The sequence below is a fragment of the Fusarium vanettenii genome (genome assembly GCF_000151355.1).
Source record: "Fusarium vanettenii 77-13-4 chromosome 1 genomic scaffold NECHAsca_1_chr1_3_0, whole genome shotgun sequence".
Classification (NCBI taxonomy): Eukaryota; Fungi; Ascomycota; class Sordariomycetes; order Hypocreales; family Nectriaceae; genus Fusarium; species Fusarium vanettenii.
In genome coordinates this window covers 2,115,116-2,142,077 of record NW_003315881.1, presented here as the reverse complement: position 1 = coordinate 2,142,077, position 26,962 = coordinate 2,115,116, and the positions used below count along the sequence as shown (strand labels likewise).

Here is a 26,962-nt window from a genome sequence, read left to right as displayed (position 1 = left end):
ACACGGACAATGATCAACTCAGCTCATAACCCAATGAAACGGGTTGGCAGCCTCTCGAGTGTAAGCCGAGGGTCAAAAGCAGCCGCAGCTTGAGCAATTGATTGCACAGACCAGTGCATTTCAGCTCATCCCTATTATAGGACTTGTTAGGAAAGGATGGAGTATATTGCTTTTGTACTCGTTTTGTGATACCCATGGAAAACAATCGGCCGAAGCTCGGGTGTATTCGATTTTCCTTTTTCTGTCTGGACTCGAACATGGTTAGAGCATTGGGTGTGTCTACGGTGGACAGCGCGGTTCTTTTGATGATGGTTGGAGAGGGGCAGAATCTTGGTTGCAGCGGGCGAGGGCTCGCGTGCTTCAAGAACTATTGTACAATGGGTCATTTATTCGTACATGTTGCGCAGAAGAGTTCGCCAACGTGGTGTACAGGAAGGCTCTGGGGTTATAACAGGCGTTCTGTGTGGCAGGTAGCATGAATGGCATAGCTGCTTTGACGTTCTTCCTCCTTTTAACTTGTCCAATGCTTTGATTTGCAACGTTGATCTAAGAGATGATTCCCTAGGCGTCCGGCCTATCATATGTAGAATTTACTTGGAAGAGGCGGGTTTCCGAGGCTCATCAGGGACCTTGACATCTTCAAAGTTGTCCTGGCCAACGGCGTTGAGGGTATAGTAATCTAAGTAGTGTAAGCGCGTGGCGGTAACATGGAGGCGGCTCGTCGTACAGATGGCTCCGACAACGGTCAGGAGGCCAAGACCGGTGACGGCGTTCTTGAAAAGATAAGGTCGTCGAGCTCGAACGAGGGCAGGGCCTTGTCGCAGGCGGCGATCGTAGTATGTCGATTGCGGGCTGTCTCGGAGGTCATGATCAGTCCACTATGCACAATAATGTAGAGCCTAGATGAACGAACCTGGGAGGCATTGTGGAGATGGCAAATATTCACACGAGAATAAATCAAGAGCAGAGAAAGTAGAAGCCGGACAAATTGACAATTGCTGGATTATCAATCGGCACTTCAAAGGAGTGTCGATGCGCCAGAGTCACTTCAGTGGAAGATCTTTGCGGCTGAACTTCGGCTGGAGGCAGGTCTGTCGTGACGTCTGAGGTACCTTTCCTCTGGTGGAGCTAAAGCGTGGGTAGCGTGCGTTGCAAGGGTCTGTTCCACGTCCCGTCTTCTTTACTTTCCCGCGTCGTCGCCAAAACTTGGAGCCCAGCTTCTACATACCTTGTTCGGCCTTTGTAACAAAGACGACGACGCGCAGCGCACGCCCAGGAAGCTGATGCGCCTCGAATCAAAAGCCCTGCGACACCCGATTTTCGATACTGGACCTCTGTTTCCGTCTTTGCTGATGCTGGGCCTTTGATGCGGAGGATGCTAAAAAGTATACAACTGGCAAGCTCAGCAGCCTAGTCGCGCGACCACCCTCCAAGAGCCGCATTGCCATACTCACAGCTCCCGCCGCTGCTGCCATCGCCCGCTCCTCTCCAACTCATGGTATCCTTTTCGTCTAGTCATAGTTAGACGTCTGGTTCTCTCCCTGCTACCATCCTTGCCGATCGAAGACATTCAGTAAACAACCATGACGGCGAACCTATCAGTGTCGGACCAGATCCGGCAGCTCAACGATGCCCGAAAGCTCGTCCTGGGAGACGTCAAATACTATCCAAGCATCGTCAGAGGGATCCTCCCCATCATTGGACCGAACGCGGCGATCGAACTCCGACGATGGGGCGCCGAATTCCTCGCCGAGGCCTTTGCGACGCCAGCCCTGCCGAACGGAGAGAAGGAGACGATGCAGCCCTACGTATTGGCGACACTAGAATCGATGATGGAGAATGATCGAGAAGACCCCCAAGTCATCCGGAGCGTGATCCAGTGCGCTGCCAGCATCTATCCGCTGGCCTTGAGGTGGATGTACGTCCGCACTCCCTAACCTTGCACAGGCTGAGACTAATGTTTGCGATGCAGCATAAATAACAGCTACGATACGATTACGTGGCAGAGAATGGTGTCAATCAAGCAGAAGGTTTTACGGATATGGGACAATGCAGCCCCTTCCGTGAGGATCTGCTGCATCAAGTTTGCGCAACGTGTGGTTTTGGCGCAGAGTGTCGCTTCTGGTGCTGAGCTCAGAGTATGGTTCCTAGAGACTGGTTCGTGCAGGATATCGCTAACGTATAATACCAGTATGGTGGCACCCTCGACGTCTCCTTGGATAAAGTTCCCCCGGGCCACCAGTCCCTCGACCCCCGGAATTTGGAGGCAGAAGCATCAGGGCTCCTGGACCGAATGCTTATAGTGCTTCAAGAGAGCAGGTGAGAGTGACGGTAACACAGACTCCGGTCTCGGCAGCTGACTCGTTGTGAACTGTAGTGATGCACTGGTCGTAGATGCGACGCTCAATTGCTTGTCTATTCTCGTGAGAACGCGCCCGGCAACATCGAATCGAGTTGTTAATGCTCTTCTCAACTTCAACCCCCTCAAGCTCGCAAACTCACCCCTCACACCCAAAACTCGCGTCATGATGAGATCGATGGAAAAGACAAGTCGACTGCTCTTGATCCATCTAATGAAGCGAGATCCTCACAACCCCATGACACCCAGGATTCAGCAGCACGTAGAACGCATGATGCGCACCATGGCTGAGATATTCGACGACTCGGGAAGGAAACGGCCTCTCGCGGCACAGCATCATGACGGATATGATGCCAAACGACAACGCTTGACCCCCGCCCAGATCCAGGTGCCCCCGCTGGGTCCTGGCACGCACAGCCTGGCAGATGTGTTTACATTGATCGATAATGACGCTCTAAGGAACTTTGACATCTTCCAAGTCCCTGCACCAATGGTGGCCAAGATCGCAATCACGACGCTTGCGAGTATCGATCAGCAAGTGTTGGCCAAGGCGGTTGATGGTATCCGTGGACGTCTAGACGCCCTTGCCAGTGCTCCAGCTCCCGAACTGAACCCCAATACTGCCCCGCTGGGTGTGGATGAAGATGACGACGACTACGAGCCCGACTTTTACCAGGCTGAGGATACAGAACAGATTCTCAACAAGCTAGATAGCTCTGCTGTTCACGATGCGTCATCAGGTCTAGAGGATAGCCTTGCGTTGAAGTCGTTCCACCTTCACCAACCTCAGGCACTAACACCGGAAACGGCTCTAACAGCGGGTAACGGGACTGTGACGCGGGTGATTGAGATGATGAAATCTTTAGAGGATCCCTCAAAGAAGAGCAAGGCTGGTTTCAGTAGGCTAGCTGCCAGCTCTGGAAACCGAGACTCGTGGATGACGATACTGGCACGACTGGCGACACGGTCAGTGGCTGGCCTCGAGGGAGTATCTGTGAAGGAGGAGGGCGACCCATCAGCACCGCAATCCCTCAGCAGTAACATCCGCGACGTTCTTTATGCCTACGTGATGGAGGACTTTCGAAAACACATCGACGTGGCAGTTTCTTGGCTGTGTGAAGAGTGGTACAACGACAAGCTACAGCAGAAGTCAGGCGGCGATCGAGCGCTGCATTACGAAAAGTGCTGCTTGCGGCTGATTGATGGATTCTTGCCATATCTGAACGCCCAGGACAAGGTGCTCACGCGATTCCTGAGTGAGATTCCGGAACTGAACCGGAATATTCTCTCTCGGGTGAAGCACATGTGTCGCGATCCCAGCATTGTGCAGTTGGCCCTAACAAGCCTGCTCTACTTGGTCATGATGCGACCGCCTATCAAGGAGGTTGCTCTAGATACGGTGCAAGATATTTGGACCGAGTGTAAGTTGAAAATGTATTTCGTTTAGTGACTTATGCTGACTTGTGTCTAGTCGAGGAGGCGAGGCCTATGGCGGGCAAGTATTTGTCCAAGTATCGGCCTGCTTTCATGGAGGCGGCACGGGAGGCAGCTGGCGACAATGCTGGGCAGACGACAGCACCTGCAATCGCAGCTTGAAGGCCTCTGTCCTGAAACAGCCATGGCGTAAGATGGGGAAATTTGGCGACGAAAGTGCAAGGCGGCCGCTATTGACGTTCTCGGATTGTATTAAAATGTAAAGGCTACAGACGACGGAGTTGGGTGGTCATGATGAGCGGCTGGTGGTAGGACACGGCTCGCTTTCGGAACGCCCATACGGATGGATACACATCAACTATAAACAAAGAGGGCGGGCCGCTGAAAACTGGCCCAAAAAACAAGGGCATTCATTGGGAGGCGTTTTAAGGGGCAAGGTTGCGATGCTGCACACACATAACATAGGCTGGGTCTAGAGATGATGGACAGGGAACAGCCAGATACCTCACACTGTCGGGCTGTATGATTATTGTATCAAGTGGCTGCAAAAGAATTGAACCAGGGGGTGAGCATCTTTCGATGCAAGCCGAGCACGGATACGTGATGGATGGGATGGGATGTGAATGGATGCGGGCACAGATCAGGGATATTGATGTGTATCACGACATGGATGAGATGAGTTTGAACAAATAATAGTGGAAGAATTGACGGGCTATGAAGCCTAGTTGTCATAATTTGCGTGGCGTTTCTATTCTCAGCAGTAGAAGGTTGAATGAATGGTTCTCAAGACCTAGGGATGAAGCGAGCAGAGATAACAAAGAAATAATGCATACGAGACTTGAGTGTCTAAATAAAGCCTTGGCGTTTGAATGGAGTTTAGCAAGGCTGACAGCTCGTCGTAATATGATGCGTATTAGCAGCCTAGGCTCCAAGAAGTGCAATTTAGGGATCAGGCGTTGGGAAGTTGACGGAAATACGGATAGGAATGAAGGTCATGATGAGTGGCGGGTTGAAGCCTTGACAAAAGGGTCCATTACCGTCATGCCGCTTCCACGAATCCAAGCCCATCTCTTAGTGACGGTTCAGCCTCAACTGGGCATTCCTGGAATTCCTATCTGAAAGCTGCATGAGAGATGAGAATCCTCGTGCTTGACTGTGATACAAAGTCCTTGGCGGCCGAGCCGGGCCATGCCCTTCCAGGCTGGGATCCCCCTGCAGGCTCACCGGAGCACCCTTGGTCTTTCACGGGCGCTTTTTCAGTTCAGGTCGTATGTAAACATGGGTTGCGTGTTTTGGGAAATCCCGTCGTCATGCCCCGGAATCTCATGTTGCTGTGGCATCAGCGTCTAGAGTTTCAAACGTGAAGGGTCCGTGACGTCCATCAGTCGGCCCCAGGGCGGGATTGATTAGCTATTCTATTCGTGCTGTTCATGCTCAATGCTCATGCTCAAATCTTACATTCTCTCTTCTTTCATCTTCCCATCCCCGGTCGATATTTGCTTCTTCTGCTTCATCTCCCACTGACAAAACCTGGCCGATCAATCTCTACAACCCGGACCTCCCATTAAACAGGAGTCAAAAAGAGCCGTGAGCGGGCCCCCCGGAGCGAGTGCCCGTCAAACCAGTTTTTATTGCGGGATTGGATACGGACCATCCTCCACTTACCCGTCGATCCATCCAACGCGGCGTCCTTCCAACGGCGGGCGGCGGTGACGGCAGAACGGGGGACCAGCGGGAGAGCCACACTCAGCAAGCGGGAGCCAACCCAAGATTGAACGCCAGCACCAACGCCAGTCAGCCAGCGTAACCCAGCCAGAGGCCCGAACTAACAGCCCAGGCATAAGCCCAGCCATCCCTCCCTTGAGAGAGAGAAAAAAAAACAAAGAAAAAAAAGAGGCCAAGGCTGTGCGCGTGTGTGTGTTTACTTGCCGATTAATCTATTGTGCTGCGCTGGTCGACGCTTACGCCGGGAAGAAGCTTGCTTGACCAATCCTCCTCCTCCCTTTTTCGCTACTTTACCCAACAACAACAAACATCAACACCCATCAACAACAGGCACCCCCCTCTGCCTCTTGTCCCGGTGCAATGCGGAATCGCCTGCACAAAAAGGACTTTTCCATTCACAAGGACGCTGTCAACGGTACGTATGTACGCATACCGCACAGAGAGGATGCTCTGTTCAGATAGAGTCAACCTCCAATCTACCGACATTCAGCTGCATCTCTTGATGCTGCCCCATCTTTGAAACAGCTCCCCACATCTCGACGGGGCGCATCTGCATTCCCTCCGTCCCGTCCTGCCCGTCCAATGTCTTCTCACCCTCAGCCCTCAGCCTCACTCACTCACTTAACTCCCGCAAAAACTCTTTCCACTCCTCCGCATGCATGAATGTCGGCCGTCGAAAAAAAACCTGCGCTAATCTCACCCACTCCTCTCCAGCCGCCGCCTCTCTCGCCGCCAGATTCACCGAACTACATGCTCCCGCCGAGAAGGAAAAGACCTTGACGCCCGCCTCCACCGGCTCCATCAACAGCATGAAAGGCCGGAGCCCTGCGACCTACAAGCCGGCAGTCGCCAGGTCGAGCACTATCCGGAGCGTACCCAGCTTCGAGGGCTCCGAGTCAAGCCCCGACAGCAAGCACAGCGCCTTTTCAAGTAGCGTCAACAGCACCGCCAGCGCCATGTCCAACAACCCCGAGACGAACCACCACGCCCAGACACCCATCAAGGCCAAGGCCGACCCAAACAACACATCAACGACACCCTCTCGCTGGAGCACAGGCGCGCCTCGAGTGGTAGAACCTACCCCGGAACCAGAACATTCCACAATGTCAGAAGGACCCGAACACACGGACGGCCAATGGGACTCGACGATTGGCAAGGCGGGTTTGGGCAAGACTGGGCGTGTTATCAACAAGCTCGTCAGCGACAATGAATCCCTCAAGCGAGATATCCAGATCGAGCGCCTAAAGGCCGACGAGGCCAAGCAGGCCGCGAAGTTGGTCGAGGACAAGATGGAGCGCGTCGTTAGCGACTACGAGAGCCGGCTCCTCGAGGCCAACGTCACAAAGACTCTGCTGGCCCGCAAGGAACGCCAGGTCGAATCGCTATCAGCCACCGTCGACCTCGAGAAGAAAAAAACAGCCAGCGCCCTAGAGCGGGAAAGGAACTGGAAAGATGAGATGGAGAAGACAAGGAAGGAGACGACAGTTCAGGTTGAAGAGGCAACAAATTATGCGCAGCTGATGGAAGGCCGATACAACGCCATCTCTTCCCACTGGCAAAATCAAGGCGACGAGGTGAAGCGGGCCGTTTCCAAAATGAAGACCGAGATCGAACAACTAAACGAAGAGCGACGGAAAGACGACGACAAGATACAGACACTGAAGGATCTCTGCGACCAGCAAGACAACAACATCAAGCAGCTTCGACATGAAAAGGAAGAGATTGCCCGCATGTTTGAAGAGTACAAGAAGGCTCAAGAGGACGCACTCAAGGACATCAAGACCAACGCAAGGAAGCGAGAGGATGAGCAAGAACGCCTATTAGAGCAGTCCAGAGAGGCACTCGCCAAGTTAAAGTGGGCGTTGAACGTCAAGGAAAACGTCAAAGGCGCGCAATGATTTCAGCCCCGCGCATGTCGTGAGGGGCCACCAGCCTCTCGTTTCACTCAATACTCGGACCAGGTCGAACAAAGAGAGGTCTCACTTGACCTCCAACTGAACCCAACCGCTCCGAGGCTCTATCAGCGCCCATCTCTTCCTGCCGCTTACTCCAGTTACCCTCTCTCCTCTTGATGTTTCATCAACAGCTCCTCGATTTCACGTCTACGAACACTGTCACGACCACTGCTGCCTTGATACCACTCATTGTATACCTTGTTGTTGCTCTTTGTTTCTTTCTTCACTTCAGATAGATGGACTGGACATTTACCTACTGGATATGGCTTTTGTTTTTCTCCCCAGTCTCACCACGATTTGCCCTTGGGGCCTTGGGGTCGGCAGGGATAGGCGCTACTGGCGTTGGGCGTGCCTCTCTGAGGTACTGGAAGTTTTGTGCCACTCTGCTCAGCTCAGGTGGCTCGTTGAATTCGGATATTGCCCCAGTTTGAGGGAAACGGACTCGGGAAAAATAGAAAAAGAATGGAACCTGGGATTTTCTTAGAGGCGGCTGATGAGGGGGACAACCCAAGGTGAAAGGGTTGGGCCAGCTTTTCTTGTCCTTGGGAAGACGTCGGATACCCAAGCAGCCAATGAATATATTTTTGGGCGCTCATTGCTTTTGGATCCATGCATGTCAAAGGTGGTTGTCCTTCTTTGTTTGCAAGAATGCTCACTGGCTCGTTCAAAAGTTGAGACCAGCTCATCAACCGCCCACGGCCCAACCCGCCCAGTCCATAGTAACTATACCACACCCATAGTAATAATAATACTTAGAAGAGATAAGATTTCCTGCTATGCTAGCTTCTATGATATGCATATCTTATCTTTACTTTTATCGGTTCGTGATTCACTGCCATAGCTCCTTAAGTCACAGTTGTGAGGGCCGATGCCGCACGGTCTATCAGTGTTTGTCACTTGCCAGCAACTGCCCACGGGAAGGTGCATAGGAGAAGAATTTGATGCGCCTTCCTTCTTTCTAACCGTCTGGTCCGGTACCCCTCCTCCTTTCGTTTCTAATCATGTCGTTGTGAGAAATCTCTGCCTTCTCATAAACACATCCCACCACGAACCCGAGCCTATCGACAAAGAGGACTACTTTCTACCGAGTTCTTTACACCGCGGCGTATCAAGTCTTAGATCACGTTCTCTTTTTTTCTCACCACTCCTCCGAGGGTAGTTCCTTTTCTTCTAACTGCCTTATTACGCCGTATCGGTCGCTCTGCCGGCGTCGCGACCCCCCCGGCCGTCTCGATCACCTCTTTAAGACCCTCAGGCCTTAACTCGCGAATAAGCGGCCGATACCACCGACTTGACCATCACGCGGCCAATTAACCTTGCCGGTTTTATATTATTCGCGAGGTCCGGATCCTCGTGCTGCCTTATCCGACCGAGCCACCCGCGGCCGCTTTCGCGAAACCTCTTCTCACTCATGAACCACGCCGCATCCCAGGTAGCGCTACGACAAGGAGGACAGACATGCTATTTACCGCCGCCTTTTAGATTTCCTGTAACATTCGATTTCACTTGTGGCAAGCAACTGTTTCCCGTATCTTTCTTGTTTACTAAGGTATGTTGATCTATGCTCTTCTCAATTCTCAACAGATATCGCAAACATACTAACACTATTACTTGAGAAATCCACCTAAGATCGGCATTCCAATCAGAGATGCAATAGTAACCATGGCAGGCTTCATCGAATTTTACATCTCATGCAACCCTCCGTTGTTACCTGAAGGAGTCTCCTTGGTCATGACAGACCTGCAAGATTCTCTAGGCCCCTCGGTAAGTTAAGCGTGAAGAGGAAACGTCTTGACTCTAATATATTACTCTGCAGAAAGTCCTCGAGATTCTCTATGACCCCCAAGTACCGTGGTTCAAGGTCATCGCCTATGCCGAGTACCAAGCCGAGATACTCCGATGGATGCAGTCTCGGCTGGAACAGCTGCTCGAAGAAGAAACCGGTTCCATTGACCAAGACGATGATCAAGATGACGATCTTGACATTGGGAGATCCAAGGTTCATCCAGACGTCGAGATCCTGACAGACAAGCCTCACATCATTTCATGGCCAGTGTACTCCGAGGGGTTGGAGGCCAGAGTGGGAAAATACGACATCTTCCGATTCCCTCAACATATCCAAGAACTCCCCCACAAAACGATATGGAGAGGTCTCGAGGGTGTTGAAGGGGCTACCATCTCAGATTTGACTTCCAAGTTCGACATCTTGTGGCCGGCCTTGGACTCCAAGGCCAGTTTGCGGAAGCTTGAAGAGGCTGGAAATCTTCAGGTGACATACAATTGCACCGAGACTCTGGCCTATATCGGAACCGAAAGCGATACACAGTCTCTTGAAACTGCGGTACGGAAGCTTGACACGCTCTTGAGCTTCATGGTAATTCTTGGCTTCTTCCTATCTCGAGCAGGATTTCTAACAATCTCAGGATGCCCCCTTCACCAAGGAATCGCATCTGATACTCGCAGAAGCGGCACGCCCATTTCGAGTTTCATACCGGTGTCTAACACATACCGGTCTTTCGAATTTGACATACATGGACCCTACCGTCACTTTCGGAGCTGATGAAGAGCGCAAGCTGATCGAAGGAGCCGCATCTTTGAGAGTGGTGACAGCAGATGTCAGGGGCCGCTTGAGTCTCGGCCCAACCGTGTACCCCTTGGAGCACAAATCAGCCAAGGACCCAAAGCTCGGATTCAGTCCGTTTGCTCACTACGAGTACAAGAACAGACGCCCCAATACTTCAGCTTCGACAGAGACTCGGAGTATCCATCAGACCCGTCGACAGCAGCAGGTTCTCAAGAAACCCGCACAGCCCTCTCCGCATACCGCCAAAACACCCAAAGAAACGATCAGAATCTCCAAGCGATTTGTTAATATCGAGAACGATGGAGGCGAATCCGAGATACTCAGTTCCGCGACCGGCAAGAACAAAGTACAGAAAGAGACTGGGCTGGAAGGAATTCTCTTTTCAGGATTACAGGGCAATTCCTGGCAGGGCTCAAGGTCACCACTTCCAACCGAAACGTCAGTGGAAAACTGGATCGATGGCATCCCGCTTAATGGGAGTCTGGAACTGATCCCTGGCCTTTCAGAGGGTAATGAAGTTCAGCATGATACCACCCCTGATATGACTGCCTCGGTCACGACGCTCCCTGGCGGTGCTCTTCTTGACCTGGGACCAGAAGATGTTCAAGCCGGTCTCGAACAAACTCCCAAAAACAGCGAGACACAGCACTTGGAACTGCTCAATTTTGAAGGAACGGTTCCCTCTCGTCTGTCCGTTGGCGCTCAGACACCAAAGTTGAGGCCCGGGGACAATTCTATCCCAAACCTATTGGATTCGGAGTCTCCTGTCAAGATAACCCACGGGATGTTTGCTCCTGTTGACCCCTTTACCCTTGCGGTGGAGACTGGCTCGCATCAAAGCGGCAGCACATGCGAGAACCAGAAAGCATTGCCGCCAGGAGAGAGTTTGATGGACTATCTCGACTGTCGTGTCCACACACCTGCCCTAATGGATTCCCTGGATAGGTACAAGCAAAACTCCCAATCCGGGAAGGAAAACAAGTCAACGGCGGGTCACAGTTCCAGCGTGGTATTTGGAAAGCAGGGAGACGCTACCAAAGAATTCTTCCAGACCATGAGACAAAAAGCGGCCTCCCGTCCTACTTGGGCCAACATCGCTTCGAAGAAGAAAACTACGGAAGGAGAAAACGAGGAGGCTCCTTTTGGACCAAACGTTCGAGTTTCGACTGTCCCGGCGATTCCCAAGCCAACAGGTTCCGAGAAGGAGAATCACCCTCTTGCCAACGCCACGGAATCTCAAGCCTTTGTGAAAAATGAGCCTCCATCCCAAAATGACGGTCCATCTAGAGGAATGAGCCTGGGGTTGGCGACAGTTTCGAGAGATATCAGCCCACCGGCCAGTGCCCTGCGAGCTGTGCCAGGGATGGACCCGGTGACTCCAGATTTCATGGAGGGCATCGAAGTGGTTGCAAAGGCTGAAGCAAAACTTCAGGAACTGGTAAGAATTCTACAAGTCACGCCCGGTCTAATTCGTCTAGAAGCAAAGTTTGGCAGGGTGTGCTTCAAGAATCAGCCACCATCCTTGGTCAACATTGGGCAAGGCCCTGCTTGGACGTCGGAATCAGTGTTGGACAGACTCAACAGCAACGAACGTGAGAGCCAGGGCACCGTTGGCTTCTACACGATTCTCACAACCAATGGAACGGAAGCTGATCTGCTTTCGCAGCTGACTGCCGGTAAGACTTCATGGATGCTCAGCGAAAAACAGGTCTACTATGAAATCGTCTGCAAATCTCACGACGGGGCGGCTCCCCTCGTGGTGAAGGTGAACGCCCTTACCTTTGAGTATGAATGCCTCCCCGCAACTCAGGAACTGTCTCATCTCTATGTTCACTGCGCCAGACGGGCTTGGGACGTCAAATTTGCGATCAGCCGGGTGGACTTGGGGGCGGTACCTGAAGCCTTCAAGCTCTTTGCACAGTCATTGGTTCACTCAATGAGTATCACGTAAGTCGTGAGCCTTGTTTAAAAAGTCCAACAATTAGACTAACTCTTACAAAGGACAAGGGACACGGGTGAGATCGAGATCGAGGCCGAGCAGGAGGGTCGGCTTGGATGGCAAATTGAGAGAATCAACATTCGGCACCTTGCAAAGTATCGGAATGCGTCCAAGGGCCGCAGCCGCTTGACAATCACAATGACACGTATCGTCAAGAAGTTTTCAAACACGTCAAACAAGCACAAGAGCAAATTCCGAGGTCAAACAGTTCCTGCGACGTCACCTGGAAAGGGGTCACCTACACAATGGTTTGAGGCTCATATTTCGTCTACACGGGCAGAGGAACTCTTCAAGGAAAACTTGGGCTTGGTGTTTGGGGAAAGAACGCACTGGACGGCTGAAAAGCTCATGGAGGATGGTGTTTTGTCGGCTCTCTGCGAACCCGCGTTGAGAATGGTGACGAAAATGGACCATATCGGCGAGTCAAACAGCACCTCGCAGGGTTTCCGGACGACTAGAGGACAGGCCTATGGCACGATTGACAGTACCAGGGACGGGAAGCAAGATTACCAGTTCTGGTAAAGAATGAATGGATGGAATGGATGTTTGTGAGAGGGTGTAGGGTGGAAGTGGGACACGAGGGTGAGGATATGCGAATTGTTTGTTGATTCTGTATGGAATGGTTTTATGGGATGATTTGATTTGGTTTGGCGGGTACGAAAAGGAAATGGACAAATCGTCGAGCCATGAGCTTGATTAAGCTTGTCTCATCATGAAAGATATGCTGGTCTGTGTTTAGAGACACAGGGAGGGGATCAGATAGACGAGTTTGAGAATATCATGATCCTTGTTAGAGGTCCCTCAGTACGTACTCTAGTGCCAAGAAGCTACTCGGTGAATGGCAGCCGTTTGATTTAATTAACGATGACATTGATTGAGCCCATTTGTGTGAGTCTGGATGCAAAAGAAAATGCGCCCGTGTTGGATGATTGATAATCAAGTCTTTATCACTCAATTTCTCGTGCATGGTAGTTTAGAGTTGTCCATTGATGCTGTTGCACAAAGGGTGCTACGCCGCTAACCAGCCGCGGCGCGACCGTTCCACGCGAAGCAGCGGTGACGTTAGCAGCAGTGACGTTGTAAGAGCTTCAACTATGTGCGCATACATACATGCAGATAGGATCCATTGGATGACAGGGTGGTGGGCTCTCTGTTGCTTTTTCACGGTGAAGCCGAGATGATGGATACTTGCACAAGAAACTCGGGTCCGAAGTTCAAGTTTACTATCCGCAGCTTTCAGATATTGGCACCCCAGCTTCTGACACCATGTTTCACAAAAAAAATCCTATCGGCCGAGCCGAACGATGGATGGGATTTTTTAACCCCACTGATGCACCTCATGTCAACTACCGCAGGCGCCGCCTCCGCCTCCGCCTCCGCCTCCGCCTCCGCCTCCGCCTCCGGACAATAAAATCCCACGTAGGGTTCAAACGGCCGAGAGGATGGGATTGGATCCCCACCAACACCCCCGGCCCGTGCCGTCGGTTTCGCCGTTTTCGGGCGCCACGAGGGAAAAATGCGAGGAAACAAAACGGGCTTTAAATCCGACCAGGGATCTGACGTAGAAGCGTTTCCGAGTGCAAGTGCTGTTACGTAGTGGCTGCTTAGCCCTACGCCCTTGTTTGTTATTCCACCAACTAACCTGGAGAGCTAGTTGTAAGCTCCCGGATTCAAAGCTGGACGCCGCCGCCCGCCGCCTGCCGCTAACGGACCCGGGCGTGGCTCCTCGGGGAGCCGGCCGACGAGGTGTCTCGGGACGGGCAGGTCTACGGGTGGCCTTGGCCGGTGATTTTACTTCAACATTTACAAACCAAGCAGCCTGAAATTGGACCAGATTTGACAAGACTGCCTTCATTATAATCCTAGTCACAGTGCATTATATAGTGTACATTGACCCATGCTTGGACTGTGTGTGTCGCCTGTCAACCCCATTCCGTTCCCTTCCGTGCCCGACATTTTCAACCCTCTGGCGAATGGCTGTTCCTCCCTAACGTACGGTCCAGGGATAGGGGCTCGTATCCAAGCATCACCTATTCACTGTTGGTCCAGCCATTGAAAACGCAGACCAGCACTCTCGACCTCTCACCTCCTGGTCGCCTGCCCCCTCATCATCGTCTCGTGTCTTTGTGTGTCTTGCTTGGCCCGCGTCGGCCAATGGGCTTGCTATAATCGTAGTGCTTCATCGACCCCAAATCTTATCGTGATCGGTTCGTTGCCCATAAATCGGTCCCAGAGAGTATTGGCTCGTATCAGCCAGCCTCCTGGAACCAGCCTTGTCCGCTCATAGCCATCCAGACGAGACCCTGACCCAATGTGACCGGTTTGATCGGCACCAGCCAAGACAATGTTGAGACGAGGGAAATGAAGAGAGAGCGCGTGTCCAGGATGCCCTCCTACCCATGGCGGGAAAATCAAAGGCAGTAGGTGAGTGTAGGTTGGGTATCAATACTAGATTCTCTCCGAGCCTTGCCCCCCTTGACGTGATCAACATGGCATCCATCGTCCAAACGCCTCTATAATCTTTCAACCGTCTCGTCTCAAACAAACTTTTGAGCACCCAAAGATGACGCTTGGTCTCCAAGGCTGAAAAAATCATGCCACGCTTCGCCGAAACCCGCCATGTCAAGCGTAGAAATCCATCAGTCTTCAACCCGTCGCTGCCCTACTGTTGCAGCCTCGAGATCAATATCCTCCTCTTCTTGTTCCTCACTCGTCCAGTCGATAGATCAAGCGAATGATATTCCAGCACCAGTTCGCTGTCGAGTCTATCTTCTTCATGTCGCGTAGCCAATCTAGATATGCGTTCACACTCTCGGTAGCTTCCACGTCGAAGCGTTGCCCGCAAAGCGACGACCGAATTCGCACCAGCATCGGGTGCTGCTGCGATAGATGCAGCAGGATGAGAATGCCAAACAGGTTCTGTGACCAGAAGAAGGTAGTTGGTACCAGCCTCTTGTTGGTGCACGGCGGTGACAGAGCAATTGGCCACTTGAGCGACGCCTTGAGACACTCTGCTGCACCTTCGGCGTCTTCGCGCGTCAGACTCTCTGGGTAGTGGAGAGCTTTGAATACGCATGGTCGGTAGATGAGATACTTGTTGTAGTAATATCGGGTTCGGAGGAGCGCCACCTGAATATCGGCGGCGTATGGGTAGTTCGCAGGGGGTGCATCGAGGTCAGGGGTAAACATGTACGTGCTCTGCAGAGGCTGGCCGGTATAGACGGCGCCAAAGGCATCGTGCGAGGGATCCGAGAAGCCCATCGACTGATTCAAGTTGTCTTGCCATCGCAGGTGGCCTGGGAGCATACCCCGCCATTGGTCAAGTTGTGCGTCGAGTTGCTTCATTAGGGCCGGGCTACCGCTGCTAGACGACCCTGTAAAAGACCCAAAACCTGGCAGGGGAAGACCTGAGTTGATGCCAAATGCTGAGACGTGTTAGCATCACTCGTCACTATCATGGGGTTGAGGTGTATCCTGAAAGAAATACTAGCCACAGCTAGACCTCCCTGTCACTGACCCTTGCTGAGAGTCGAGTGGAAACTCGCAGAAAGCCTCCGCAAGACAATCTGCGATGCAAAGTGTTCCTGAAAATGAGTTGCCTGGTTGCCAATATAGTCGTCGTCGGTGATCGGCCCGCTAAAGTCTGGGAGGCCGATGGCGTCGTCCAGCTTCTCCAGACCAGTCAGGGGCAGCCCAAACTCCATATGAAAACACCTGCATGGGCTATCAGCATAGAACACCCCAACGCAACCAGTCTTCTTACGTTTCCATGATGGAGCAATGCCAAAATATCCGCTTAATCAAATCTGCGCGAGGGCCGTGAAGCTCGTTGGGTTTGCTGTGTCTGTTAGCATGTCCTAGTGTGTACCGACCTGCTTTTGAACGGGGGTTCAAACCTTGTTATCAAAGCCTGGCAAGCCAAGGATGCGTACACTGTCATCCTCCAACACTCCTGCGGAATAAGTTAGCACAACGTCGTCCAACCTGACCGAGTATCAGCACTTACCAGGGCCTGTCCGCAGCTCTGGTGGTACAGAGCCGCCAGTGCAAACATCTGAATATTCTCCAGGCTGACCTCGCTAAGTGCGAATCCCATTCGTTTTCTTGCTTCGTTAAAGTATCCGAGGCCAGGCGGCCGATCAATAGTCCCCCCCTTGATCCCCGATGGGCGTTGTTTGTACGCAGATATCGGAACTTCAGAAGTCGTGAGCGCCACCTCTCCGAGAGCAAGGACAAGTAGTACAAGCGACGAGATGGCTCCTTCTTGGAACCCATTGTTGAGGATGGATGTGAGTGTGTTGGAGCTGAACCATTGCCGGTCCATGATGGGGTGGAGGAAGTTGATGACATCAAAGTAGCCCTTGCTCAGCCGTTGCATCGTCTCCCAGTCGACACTGGGAGGGCTGAGGTTGAGAGCTGACGGAGAGCCCGTGAGCTGCAGAGGCACCTGAAGGCTGGCGTTGCCTGAAAGGCCCACTGGCTGAAGGCCCTCTGAGGGAAGAGCGATGCTTGAGTCACGGAGCCCTCTTGGGAGGGCGGGGATATCGTGCTCGCCCAGCGGTGATGGGGGCTTTTGGCCGAGGCTCTCGAACATCTGGCGCATGACAGGCCACTCCAGCATCCTCGGCACTGAGGGGTCATAGCGATAGCCTCCCGCTTGGTGGGAAGGCGTCGGGCTCGTTGAGGGGAGAGATGCCCCCGGAAGAGGATCTCGGGTTTCGGGGTCCACCAGAAGCGGCGTGCTCGCGGGATAGGTGGTTGCCGGCTGCGAAGTGCTAAAGAGGGGAGGAGTCGTAGTGTCTCTGAGGCCCAAGTTGTCTATCTTGGACTCGACAGTTTTGAGGCGGTCTAGGATCTCAACCAAGGTCTTGTCCTTCCTACATGCAGAGTTTAGCACACTTGAGCAGCCAGTGGTGGACGGCGGCCGAGAAAACAACGGCAGCACCGCGGAATGGCCATGCTCAGCTCCCATGCCGCTTTGCCCGGCCTTTTTTTTCATGAGACATACTTTGTGGGTTGAGGTTCTCGGTATCGGCAGTCAAGCTTGAATCTCTGACACGTACCACATTTTGGCCTCTGTTCATCACATCTCTGCTTTCGGTTGCGGCACGTCTCACAGGCCTATAGGCACATCAGCTACAGCTCGGATCGGCTTGATGAAGATGTACATCTCCGGCGGATAGAGCAAAGACAAGCGGTGCAGGGGCAGATGGAAGTTGATGGCATCCATGGAGAGTAGAAGGGGACAACACTGGGGGGGTTCCTGCCCTGCCCTGCGATGGCCCCATGGATGAGGGGACCGGCAGCCAGGATCTTCAACAGGGAAGGCACAAGAGGGAACAGAACAAAGACATCCATAAATGAACCGACAGAATGAATGAAAGAACCAGATTCTCAGAGATAGGTAAATCCGCAACGTACCTGAGCTGCAATGGCGCCGCGTTCTTTCCGACTGGTTTGCGGCCCAGGCCCGGGTGAGACGTTGCTGGATGAGGGTGGCCCAGCGTCCATAGTGGGAAGGGGCAGCTTTCTGACCGTATGCTCACATGTGAGTGCGACGGGAGACGGGAGGAATTGGGAAAACAGCAGCTCTAAAAAGCTCTCTAAGATGACTGTAATTCCCAGATGTAATCGGTAGGCTCCATTGGGCAGGGCGCCCCGAGGCGAAAGAAAAGGTGGTTGAGCGTTGAGCTCAGGTGGCCCCGTCCAGGGAGCGGCGATGTGCGACGCTTCGCAAGCGGACAGGACAGGCCAGGCGAGGGTGAGAATAAAATAGGAGGGGCAGGACAACAAGAATGCACGCACAAGGGAGCTGAGGCGGGCGGCCAGCGGGAGAAGGACGGACAGGACAGGACAGGACAGGACAGGACAGACTAGGGGGGGCGTTAAATGGGGTACGTCAAGTGAAGCGCTTCTCGACGAAGAAAAACGGCTTGCAGAGGTTCGCGGGATGAGATGCAAAGGCGGCCGGGCGTTGCTTTGGCTCGCAGCGCAGCGCAGGGAAGGGCAGGGGAACGATGGACGAGTAACAACCACGGGGCGGCTAGAGAGGCCTTGGTGTTGGGATATGGCGAGACATCTTTGGGGAGAGAGTTTTTCAGCACGCGGAGACGAGCGAGGGCGCGGAAAAGATTCGCAAATGGGGACTGGCAGGATGTGAACTGAACTCGACCGGAGCCAAGTCCGACTCCGACGAGAGACGAGGGGAACAAATACAAGACTCGACACAAGTCGAAGCTCCTGAGCTCCCCCAGCTAGAGGCGGTTGGCAATCCGTCAGAGCTGCCAAAAGGCCCCGTCCGAGTAGCCACCATGTGGTGGGAGCCAAGGGAAGTGGAGGGTATCCAGGAAAATCAAACCGTCCTGGCCCAGCTCCGTGGTGAGAGTGAGCCCACGCAGAGCAACACAACGCACGCAACCCATCAAGCCCCGGCGGCGGCGCCTGACTGATACACGGTGCACCTCGGCGCCGCGCCGCACCGCACCGCACCACCGCACCACCGCCGCACCGTTCTCATTGCCTATTCTGTTGCGCTGCGCTTCCGCTTCAACCTTCAAGGGTGGTGGTGTTGATGCGCTGCGCTGCACTGCCCAGCACCGTGCCGTAACCTCAGCCGTCCGTGGACGCACCGTTAAGCTTGGGCCGCCCCGGGGGGGAAGGCATCGTCACTGGCGTCCCTGAGGTAGCATCCGTGCCCGCTGGACGTCATCGCCGGATCTCACCACGGGCCGGGATCGAGCTCCCTCTCTCCTCCGTCCGACCTTGGGGGTTCCTCTCATGACAGCTCGCCAGATCCAGAGCCCACTCACACCCGATCGATACGCGCGCACACACACCAAACGTCTAAATCGACCAAACACGCGACAGAACGTTTAAGAACTCGCGCTTCATCGTCTGATGCACACTCCCTCTGGCGTCAACGCCGTCGTTGCCACTGCCGAGTGCCCGCTCTCTGCGTGATCGTCCAACCCCGTCAACCGTCCACCGTCCGCACCGACCGGCCGGAGCCTGTGAGGACGCAGACCGTTCTCCTGGGAGGCATCCATCGTGTGTGGGGGAGACGGTCACCACGTCCGCTTCGGCCTTGCTTGCTTGCCCTCCTTTTTTTTTCCTTTTTTTTTTCTTCTCTCTTCAACCCTTGCTTGTGCCGGTGCCTCTGTCGCTGCAAGTGCGTCGTGGCGGCGGTAGCGCCTCGCGATCGGCCTTCTCCATGCCCACATCGTTAGCGCGCGCCGGCCCTGGGAAGCAACAAGCAACTTTTTCTTCATCAATCATGTGCCTGTGCCTGTGCCTGACCTGATCTGACCCGGTCATTGCTGGAACTGCCGTCGTGGCGCCCGAAGGGGGCCCATGGCAGCGTCATTTGTGCGTCTCAATCGAGTCGACCGCTGCGTTCCCTACCCACGACAATTGTCTAATTTGAGCTCGACACCCACACGATGCAAGTCAGCGAGTGACGAATGTCGATGCAACCATCAGTACCTACCTAGTTGTGGCAGAACCTAGTGTGCATGGCGCTGTGGCACAGTCGAGCACAGTCCCACAGAACAATGGCATTTCGCCAAACAACCATTGCTAATTAGCATCTGACCGCCTATGGGCATTCCCCAAACTCGATCCTGTGGCGGTCTCCCTCAGCTAGAAATTCGGTTGAGTGGCTTATTCACTGACTGACTGCTCGAGAATGGACCGGGATACCATGGTATCACTTCTCATAGGACCGGGAACTGTAGCTGCATATCATAAGCTCGGGTCACCCCCGCTGTGGTGGTCCACGGGCCAAGCCATGTGTACCAGACAATCTGGTGTGTAGCGCAGCCCATCCTCAGAGGGTTTGTCCGTTGGAAATAAGGCTGAGTTCAGCCAGGGCCTGATTTAGCCACGATCGGCATGTCATTCTCGGCTGAAAGAATAGAAGAAGAAAGGTTGGAGGTTGACTAAAAAGCCAGAGCCGCAATATGCAGGGAACCGGGGGGCCACAGGGCCAACGTCCGGGAGGTCCGCCAACCATTGTGTGCCGTGAGGGTGTGGATTGTCATCTTTCATACCATCTCAGCTGAACAAGGTGTTTGTGTAGATCACGATCCTTGGTAGGATTTTCTGGTCCATTATCCAATAGCCTTGCCGTACGGGTGCTTTCAAGATGGTTTGAGCAGGGGGAAGCCTGGTTGGACGCTGGCACCCAATTGCTGGATCCCGTCCTTGGCCTCGTGGGAGGAGTTGTTTCCGGACGTTTTTAACCCCCACATCTTTCGAAGGTTTAGGCTAGGAGGAGCGCCACTTGGGTGTTGCACGTCGGCGGTAGCGTCGTAGTCGTCCGTCCTTGTCCTTGTTCCTACAGCAGGTAGTATCGGTAGCGGTAACGTATGCTTAGGTATCAATGTCAAAGGGGCGCAACGTTGGCCGATGGGACAACCCATCCATGCCCCCTGCTCGATTCCGAGTTTTCGAAGGGTGACCGCTGGTTGCCTTGCTTGCAAGGAGCAAGGGAACATGATAGCAACCTGGAGCAGTTGGTGATAGGTCATATTCAAGCATCAAGGTAGCACGGCGCTAGCAACGTCCGCTGAACATGCCAACATGTTTGTGGGCTCGGCACTCTAATGTTCCTGGGGGGGAAGTTCAGCCGGCTGGTCCCTTGAAAGTGTGCGCATGACGCACGAACGGAGGCAACGAGACACTCAGCTTTCCCGGGTTGTTGCTGGTTGGCAACCGCCAGCTGTGGACCACTAGAATTCCCCAGAGCCGTTTTCATGGCTGAGACGTCGGCCGTGGCTGAAGAAGTCTCCGAACAAGCAACGCGATGCGACCAGGAATCGGCGACTCCAGCGAGGGGGATGAAGGGCCCCCAGGACCAGGGTCCCGCTGGGTCTAAAACTAATGTCGCAAGATGGGGGATCTAAAGGCGCACCCGAGGGCTCCCCGACAAGAGACGAGCAACGGCGGGCAAGGGTTTGACGACACCAAAGAGGGTCGATGGAGTCGCTAAGGTTCTGCTGGGCCCAGTGAGGGACGAGAATGAACTGAGATCAGAGCAAAAGAAGTAACAAAGGTCATCATGGAGTCGTCATCATGCCGAAACGACGCTTCTCGTCATTTGAAGTGACTCGGCAGCTTGACAAGTGACGCTTGCGACTGGTGAGAGAGAGAAGCGGTGTCTCAGGCCCTCAATTTCTGCGGCGAACAGCATCCACCAATGGACCCTCCCCCTCGGGCTCTGTCTTAGGGGACGAGGCCCAGAACACGCCTCAACGCCCTTTCATGCAAGTGCCATACATACATCCATACCCATCCCTACCACCCACGGCAGTAACACCTTCCTTCCGCGCCCTACCCACCCACGCGAGGCAGGTATGTACCTTGCGTTACCGAGGCACCTTCCCCTTGGTGTTGGTGCTACTGCCAGCCCGTCCCCGTCCGTGTAAGTTTACTTGCAACACCTTGCATTGGTCCAGGGAGCAGCTGCCAGTTTTCCTGATCTGCCTAAGACTCTGCTGCTAAAAGAGGTGTGATGCTGAGGTAAGACTCTGATTGGGCCGAGGGCAGATAACTCCAAATTCGGAAGTACAAAACGACGAATGCATGAGACGATATGACGTACGCTCCAGGCCAAAGATGATGCTATCCAGGGTTGATTGCAGCATCAACACAATCTTATCCGACTGGGCAGAACACCATCATTAGCCCAAAGCCATGGGAAACATGAATCGTGAAAGAGGGTTGTCTGTGATCGACAATTCGGCCTTGATTGGATGGTTGAGTGTGTGGATGTGGGTAAATGGGACCTCCCCCCACTACCGGCACCCGGCTTTAGCAGTTGTTCCACTCCGGCTTAACCCTCTTCGGCAAGTCAAATTCACGGAACGAAAAAGGAGGGTCTTCCATCTCCACCCATTCTTTGCACGGATCCCATTCCCAAGCACCGACGCCCGTTTATGGAAGAGGTGAACCAGCCCTGCCTGTCTGTATCATCACCCTGTGCCGCCGGAGAACACGGCGAGTAAGACAAACTCTTTGTCCTGTGTGGTCGCAGCTTGCCCTTGGCACACAGCGTGCCATGCCCTAGCTGTCGGGTGGGTGCCTTTGCTGTGCTCCACTCACTTCACCGAGCTCGATCGAAGCTCACGTCGTTGCTACGATGGCCTTGGGGATCCTTGAGGCTCCGGGTGTCGAGCATGTTCCTGGTATGTTTTGATGATCATCCTGATTCCCCATGATGTGCGTGGTACTTGTCCACTCGCCATGCTTTGTTCCCAACATATCGATCGATCATGACACGCTGACACCGCAAAGGTACGACCCGGTACTTCGATGACCCTTCTCAGCCCCAAACCGCCAACGAACATCACGAAAACCTCAAATTCGATAGGAGTGGGAAGGAACCCATCATTCTAGTACGCGTCATGTATTCTCACCGATCTACGGGTGGCCATAGCACTGACCCGAACCCCAGATTCCTCAACCATCCGATGATCCGAACGATCCGCTAAACTGGCCACTATGGCGACGCGACCTCATCACCTTCCTACTCTGCTTCGCTGGCATTCTTGCTACCGCTCTGGGTCCTATCCTCGCTGCCAATACCATCACGATTGCGCTTGATTTCTCAAAGGACTTCACCAAGGTCGCCCTGCTGACTGGATACTTTCTGCTGGGTTGCGGTGCGGGTGCCATCTTCTTCGTTCCGTCCGGTCGTATCTGGGGGAAACGCCACCTCTTCCTCGTCGGAATATGCATCCTAATTGCTTCGAGCGCCTGGGCTGGCTCTGTCGGTACCAATTATGGCAGCTTCATCGGTGCCAGAATCATTCAGGGTGTTGGATGCGCTCCTTTTGAGAGTCTACTCAATGCGGCTGTTGGTGATCTATACTTTGTCCACCAACGAGGTGTTCGAATGGCCTTTACCAACCTAGCCGTCTTTGGCGGTGCCTTCTTCACTCCTATCGTTGTTGGAAAGATCACAGAGGCATTGGGCTGGGATTGGACATTCTTCTTTGTTGCCATCTTCCTCGCGGCTACCTTGCCCGCCGTCTTCTTGTTCTGCCCCGAGACAGCGTATCGTCGAGCAGACAACTTGAATACCGACACGGTTGTCGAGCCTGAGACTCGGCCATCGGCAATCAGCGAGCACAAAAACGAGGCATCGGCGTCTGAGCCGCAACCTGACTCGTCACCTATCGCAGATCCAACTGGGAGCGAGGCGGGCCGTACGGGATTTGTCGCCTTCCCCAAGTCAAACGCCCTTCAACCCATTGGCGACATCAACACTCCCAAGAAGACGTTTGTTCAGTCAATCTCGCTATTCGACGGCCGAAAAACAAATGACCGATATTGGGTTCTGTTGTTGAGGCCATTTCCTCTGCTGACCCATCCCGCTTTCATCTGGGGTTGCCTGATTCAGGGAACCATGATTGGCTGGACAGTCTTCATTGGAGTCATCGTGGCAGCCATCTTCATTGGCCCTCCCTACTACTGGGGCGAGGTCATGGCCGGATATACCTACACGGGTGCATTCATCGGTGCCCTCGCCGGCTTCATCTTGGCGGGCCTACTTGCTGACTCGAGCGTCAAATATCTGACCAAGCTCAACAAGGGCGTTTACGAGCCCGAGTTTCGTATTCTGCTTGTGCTCCCCATGATGATCATTGGCGGTATTGGACTGTATGGGTTTGGCCTAACAGCTGGCAAAGTGCTGGAGGGCAAGTACACGTACCATGTGCCCTTGGTCTTCTTTGGTTTTGAGGTTGCTGGCATGGTGATTGGTGCCGTGGCAAGCTCTCTATACATTGTCGATGCTTATCGTAGGTTCATTGTTACCATTGCTAGGTCCATCTTGCTAACTCTGCCAGGCGATCTTACGATTGAAGGGTTCACCATCATGATCATCTTTAAGAACTTTTTCAGCTTCGTCTTGACATTTTACGCATACAACTGGATCAACGACGGCGGCATCGAGCGTACAATGATATCCATCGCCTCTATTCAAGTTGGGGTCTGCCTTCTGAGTGTTCCCATGTGTAAGTTGAAAGGTCACAAGATTCATAGCAGTGCTGATATTTCTATAGACGTTTATGGGAAACGAGTTCGAGCCTTTTACTATCGCCACGATCTTCTTGCTCTGACCGGTCTTCGGTGAAGAGAATGCACAAGACAACCTTTGTGCTTGTTTCACATTATTAGAAAAGGGGTTAGATGCTAGATTGACGTATTGATTGTGGTCGCGCGGCCCGGATGTCATTTCGTATTAATGTTTAGTACCTCTTATGAGGTTTGGGGGGTTCTTAACTGGGCTTAAAGATTTCAGTTTTCATTATGGGAGAAATCATGTATGACGGACTCAAATTGTCTTGTGTCACTTTTTTCTTCTTCTTTTGCTTGTTCGTTACGATATCTCAATCAAACAGTTAATGCAAGCCTATTGATGCAAGCCTATCAATGTTCATTCCAAGCGCCCAACCTCGAGGCTTTGCCGTCCAGCTCCTCATGCCTTGACACCACCATTGGCCGAGCGAGCAGCAGCAAGAGTTGATTTTTTGACCAGACGCAGACCACCAAGCAGCATAGCAAGCAGCTCAATACCCAGGATGACGGCCAAGGTGACCAGAGCGCCAATAACACCAGCAACAGCCTTTGAGATACCGTTGCCAGAGCCAGAGTCGGAGTCGGAGTCGGAGTCAGAGCTAGAAGTAGAGGTGCTGTTGCCAGAGCAGGTGCCGTCGGAGTTTCCGCAGAGCTTGCACCATTCCGCGTCGTCCTCGATGGCAAACTTTGACATGCCGGTCTTGAAGTCCTTCCAAGACAATGTCTCCTCCTTCTGGCCGAAGAGAGGGAACAGCTTGGGGGTGTTCTCAGCCGCAGTGCCGTTGGCAAAGTAGAAGCGCACCTTGACGTCGTCAACGGTGGGCTTGGTGGCGTTGGTAACGAGCTCGATAGCCATGGAGGAAGCGTAGTCGCAGATACCCAGGAAGTCCGAGGATACCTTGTCAAGACCCGCAGATCCAAAGAAGGCCATAAAGGTACCGTAGGCGCCGAACTGAATGTTGAACTTGGGGTGTCCCTTTTGACCGTTGGCCAGGGGCTCCAGGGACTCGAGGATCTGGCCGGCGAGGACAGCTCCGGCCACAGCACGAGAGGCATCGGTTTTGTTGTAGGCAAGGTTCCACTCATGAACAGAAGCGAGGTTGTAGAGCCTGTTAAGAGTAGGTTTGGTGAGAAGGTTGTCAGATGGGATGCTGGAGTTGTGAATGCGAGCAACATTGATGAGATCAAAGACTGGATGTGTCAGTATTCGGGTACTTTTACCAAGAGCTGCTTGACATACTTGAGTAGGCGTTCTTGAAGTTGGCATTAACTTCCCCGTAAGTGCCGTTAATCACGGGAAGGAGGTCTTTATAGAAATCAAGAGAGCCTTGATACGATGCCTTGTACTCGGTGGAGGACAAGTAGGCATTTGAGCTGACCTCGGCATTGGTGCAACCACTGTTTCCCTGGAGCCATGCACTGTTCTCAGAGTCCTTGGCACTGGCAGCGTTGGCGACAGAGTTGACGGGGATATACTGGTATCCGCTGAGGGGAGCCTCAACCTTGGTGCCGTTGGCGAGTGTCTCGACCTGTTTGACGGGAGGATACAGGCCCTGGAGGAAGACAAGAGCCGAGTTCTGCAACACGGCGTCCACAGGGGCGGTCACGTCGAGTTGGGAGAGGACGGCAGTATCAGTGCTGAGACCCTTGATCTTGCGTGAAGCATCCTTTTCGATATAGGTGTCACGATACCACTCGCCCGAGGAGTGGACCTCATCAGCGCCGAGGGCAGTTAGATTAACGGGCTTCCAGGCCTTGGCAGTGCGGTCGCCATGACGGTGGAAGACATAGAGGCCCAAGACATCCTCAGCCGCAGCCAGGGAGGGGATAGAGAGAAGTATGGGAAGAAGGGTGGTAAGCATTATGGCGGTAGTTGATGTGGATGTCGGTTGAAGCTATACACACGGGGGTATCAGAGAAGAGGCACGGCAGACCACACAATGCCAGCAAGAAACTGGAGCCGCATTCGCCAAGAAGAATAGAGAAGCAAGAAAAGAAAAGAAGAAAGAGAGAAGAGAGGAAAAAGATATCAGAAACTAATGGCGCGAGACAAAAGATAACATTATCTTTAGCCTTATTTGTGATGGAGGATAGTGGGAAGATCTTGCCCCTCCCCGCCCTCGGCTTGAACTTGCCGTGTTTGCTGCTTCAAGGATGGGGGGCAATTCACGAATGGATGCCCTTGGCAGGGCCAGCTTCCTAATCGGGCCAGCAGCAGTAGAGTCACGATAATCCAGTTCCAACGGGAAGGGGAAAGCTTGTGGTCTTTTTGGGTGGGATGCGGATGGAGTCAGACTCCATCTTTTTTTCCATTGCTCAAAGATGCCTGGTTGTGTTGTTCAATTGAACTTGTTGGTTTGGTGTAGAGCCTGCAGAGAGGTTGCAGAGAAGGTTAGCGGCTGATAATCACACTTCTTACCTCTCTCTTTTCTCTGTCATGGCCTGAATCAAGCTCAAAGCTCATGAGCTTCTCCCCTCAGCGAGTGGCTTGCCATGGCGGCCGCTAATGCAGCCTGTTCGGCCCCGGCACTGATCTTCTTGGCATTTCAACGGACATCGGCTCGGAGGTGATTGGACATCGGCCGGCTCGCGGTTGAATTTGATGATCGATGCCGTTCTTGAAGGCCGGATTCCTCGGGATACTTTATCGGTGCAAGGCCCGGGTGCTCCCCCGTCTCATACCCCTCATAAACAGATGGTAAAACATGTGAGTTGTATATGCTGTATGAGAAAATATCTGCTGCTTCTTACAAAAATGGGGTTCTCTGACATCCCCCATCCTTGAGGGTTTTGTGCCGAATAGCCGATGGTGATCCTCCAAAAAC

At 53.3% G+C, this 26,962-nt stretch overlaps 7 protein-coding genes across 7 annotated transcripts; 4 read left to right on the top strand and 3 right to left on the bottom strand.

The window, feature by feature from the left end:
- Positions 1–305: 305 nt before the first annotated feature.
- NECHADRAFT_73390 (uncharacterized protein) lies at positions 306–991 on the bottom strand. Its single transcript, XM_003053587.1, has 3 exons — positions 914–991; positions 728–852; positions 306–679 (listed from the first exon to the last, which is right to left on the bottom strand). The coding sequence occupies exons 1-3, from the start codon at positions 922–924 to the stop codon at positions 591–593; spliced, it is 225 nt and encodes a 74-aa protein (XP_003053633.1). The 5' UTR covers positions 925–991; the 3' UTR covers positions 306–590.
- Positions 992–1,583: 592 nt separating this feature from the next.
- Positions 1,584–3,955, top strand: NECHADRAFT_31391 (uncharacterized protein; the record flags this gene model as incomplete). The annotated part of the gene is made up of 4 exons (XM_003054317.1): positions 1,584–1,918; positions 1,973–2,143; positions 2,378–3,780; positions 3,831–3,955. The coding sequence occupies 4 exons, from the start codon at positions 1,584–1,586 to the stop codon at positions 3,953–3,955; spliced, it is 2,034 nt and encodes a 677-aa protein (XP_003054363.1).
- Positions 3,956–5,878: 1,923 nt separating this feature from the next.
- NECHADRAFT_74989 (uncharacterized protein) lies at positions 5,879–7,416 on the top strand (the record flags this gene model as incomplete). Its single annotated transcript, XM_003054316.1, has 2 exons — positions 5,879–5,933; positions 6,233–7,416. The coding sequence occupies 2 exons, from the start codon at positions 5,879–5,881 to the stop codon at positions 7,414–7,416; spliced, it is 1,239 nt and encodes a 412-aa protein (XP_003054362.1).
- A 1,719-nt stretch (positions 7,417–9,135) lies between these two features.
- Positions 9,136–12,578, top strand: NECHADRAFT_74988 (uncharacterized protein; the record flags this gene model as incomplete). The annotated part of the gene is made up of 4 exons (XM_003054315.1): positions 9,136–9,237; positions 9,290–9,847; positions 9,897–12,004; positions 12,059–12,578. 4 exons carry the CDS (start codon positions 9,136–9,138, stop codon positions 12,576–12,578), a joined length of 3,288 nt encoding a protein of 1,095 aa, XP_003054361.1.
- Positions 12,579–14,762: 2,184 nt separating this feature from the next.
- On the bottom strand, positions 14,763–17,567 carry NECHADRAFT_30594 (uncharacterized protein; the record flags this gene model as incomplete). Its single annotated transcript, XM_003053586.1, has 7 exons — positions 14,763–15,448; positions 15,574–15,770; positions 15,820–15,894; positions 15,953–16,008; positions 16,063–16,933; positions 17,065–17,177; positions 17,478–17,567. The coding sequence occupies 7 exons, from the start codon at positions 17,565–17,567 to the stop codon at positions 14,763–14,765; spliced, it is 2,088 nt and encodes a 695-aa protein (XP_003053632.1).
- Positions 17,568–22,194: 4,627 nt separating this feature from the next.
- Positions 22,195–24,192, top strand: NECHADRAFT_30535 (uncharacterized protein; the record flags this gene model as incomplete). Its single annotated transcript, XM_003054314.1, has 5 exons — positions 22,195–22,240; positions 22,350–22,450; positions 22,510–23,857; positions 23,906–24,073; positions 24,122–24,192. 5 exons carry the CDS (start codon positions 22,195–22,197, stop codon positions 24,190–24,192), a joined length of 1,734 nt encoding a protein of 577 aa, XP_003054360.1.
- A 345-nt stretch (positions 24,193–24,537) lies between these two features.
- NECHADRAFT_90176 (uncharacterized protein) lies at positions 24,538–25,999 on the bottom strand (the record flags this gene model as incomplete). The annotated part of the gene is made up of 2 exons (XM_003053585.1): positions 24,538–25,328; positions 25,378–25,999. The coding sequence occupies 2 exons, from the start codon at positions 25,997–25,999 to the stop codon at positions 24,538–24,540; spliced, it is 1,413 nt and encodes a 470-aa protein (XP_003053631.1).
- Positions 26,000–26,962: the final 963 nt, after the last annotated feature.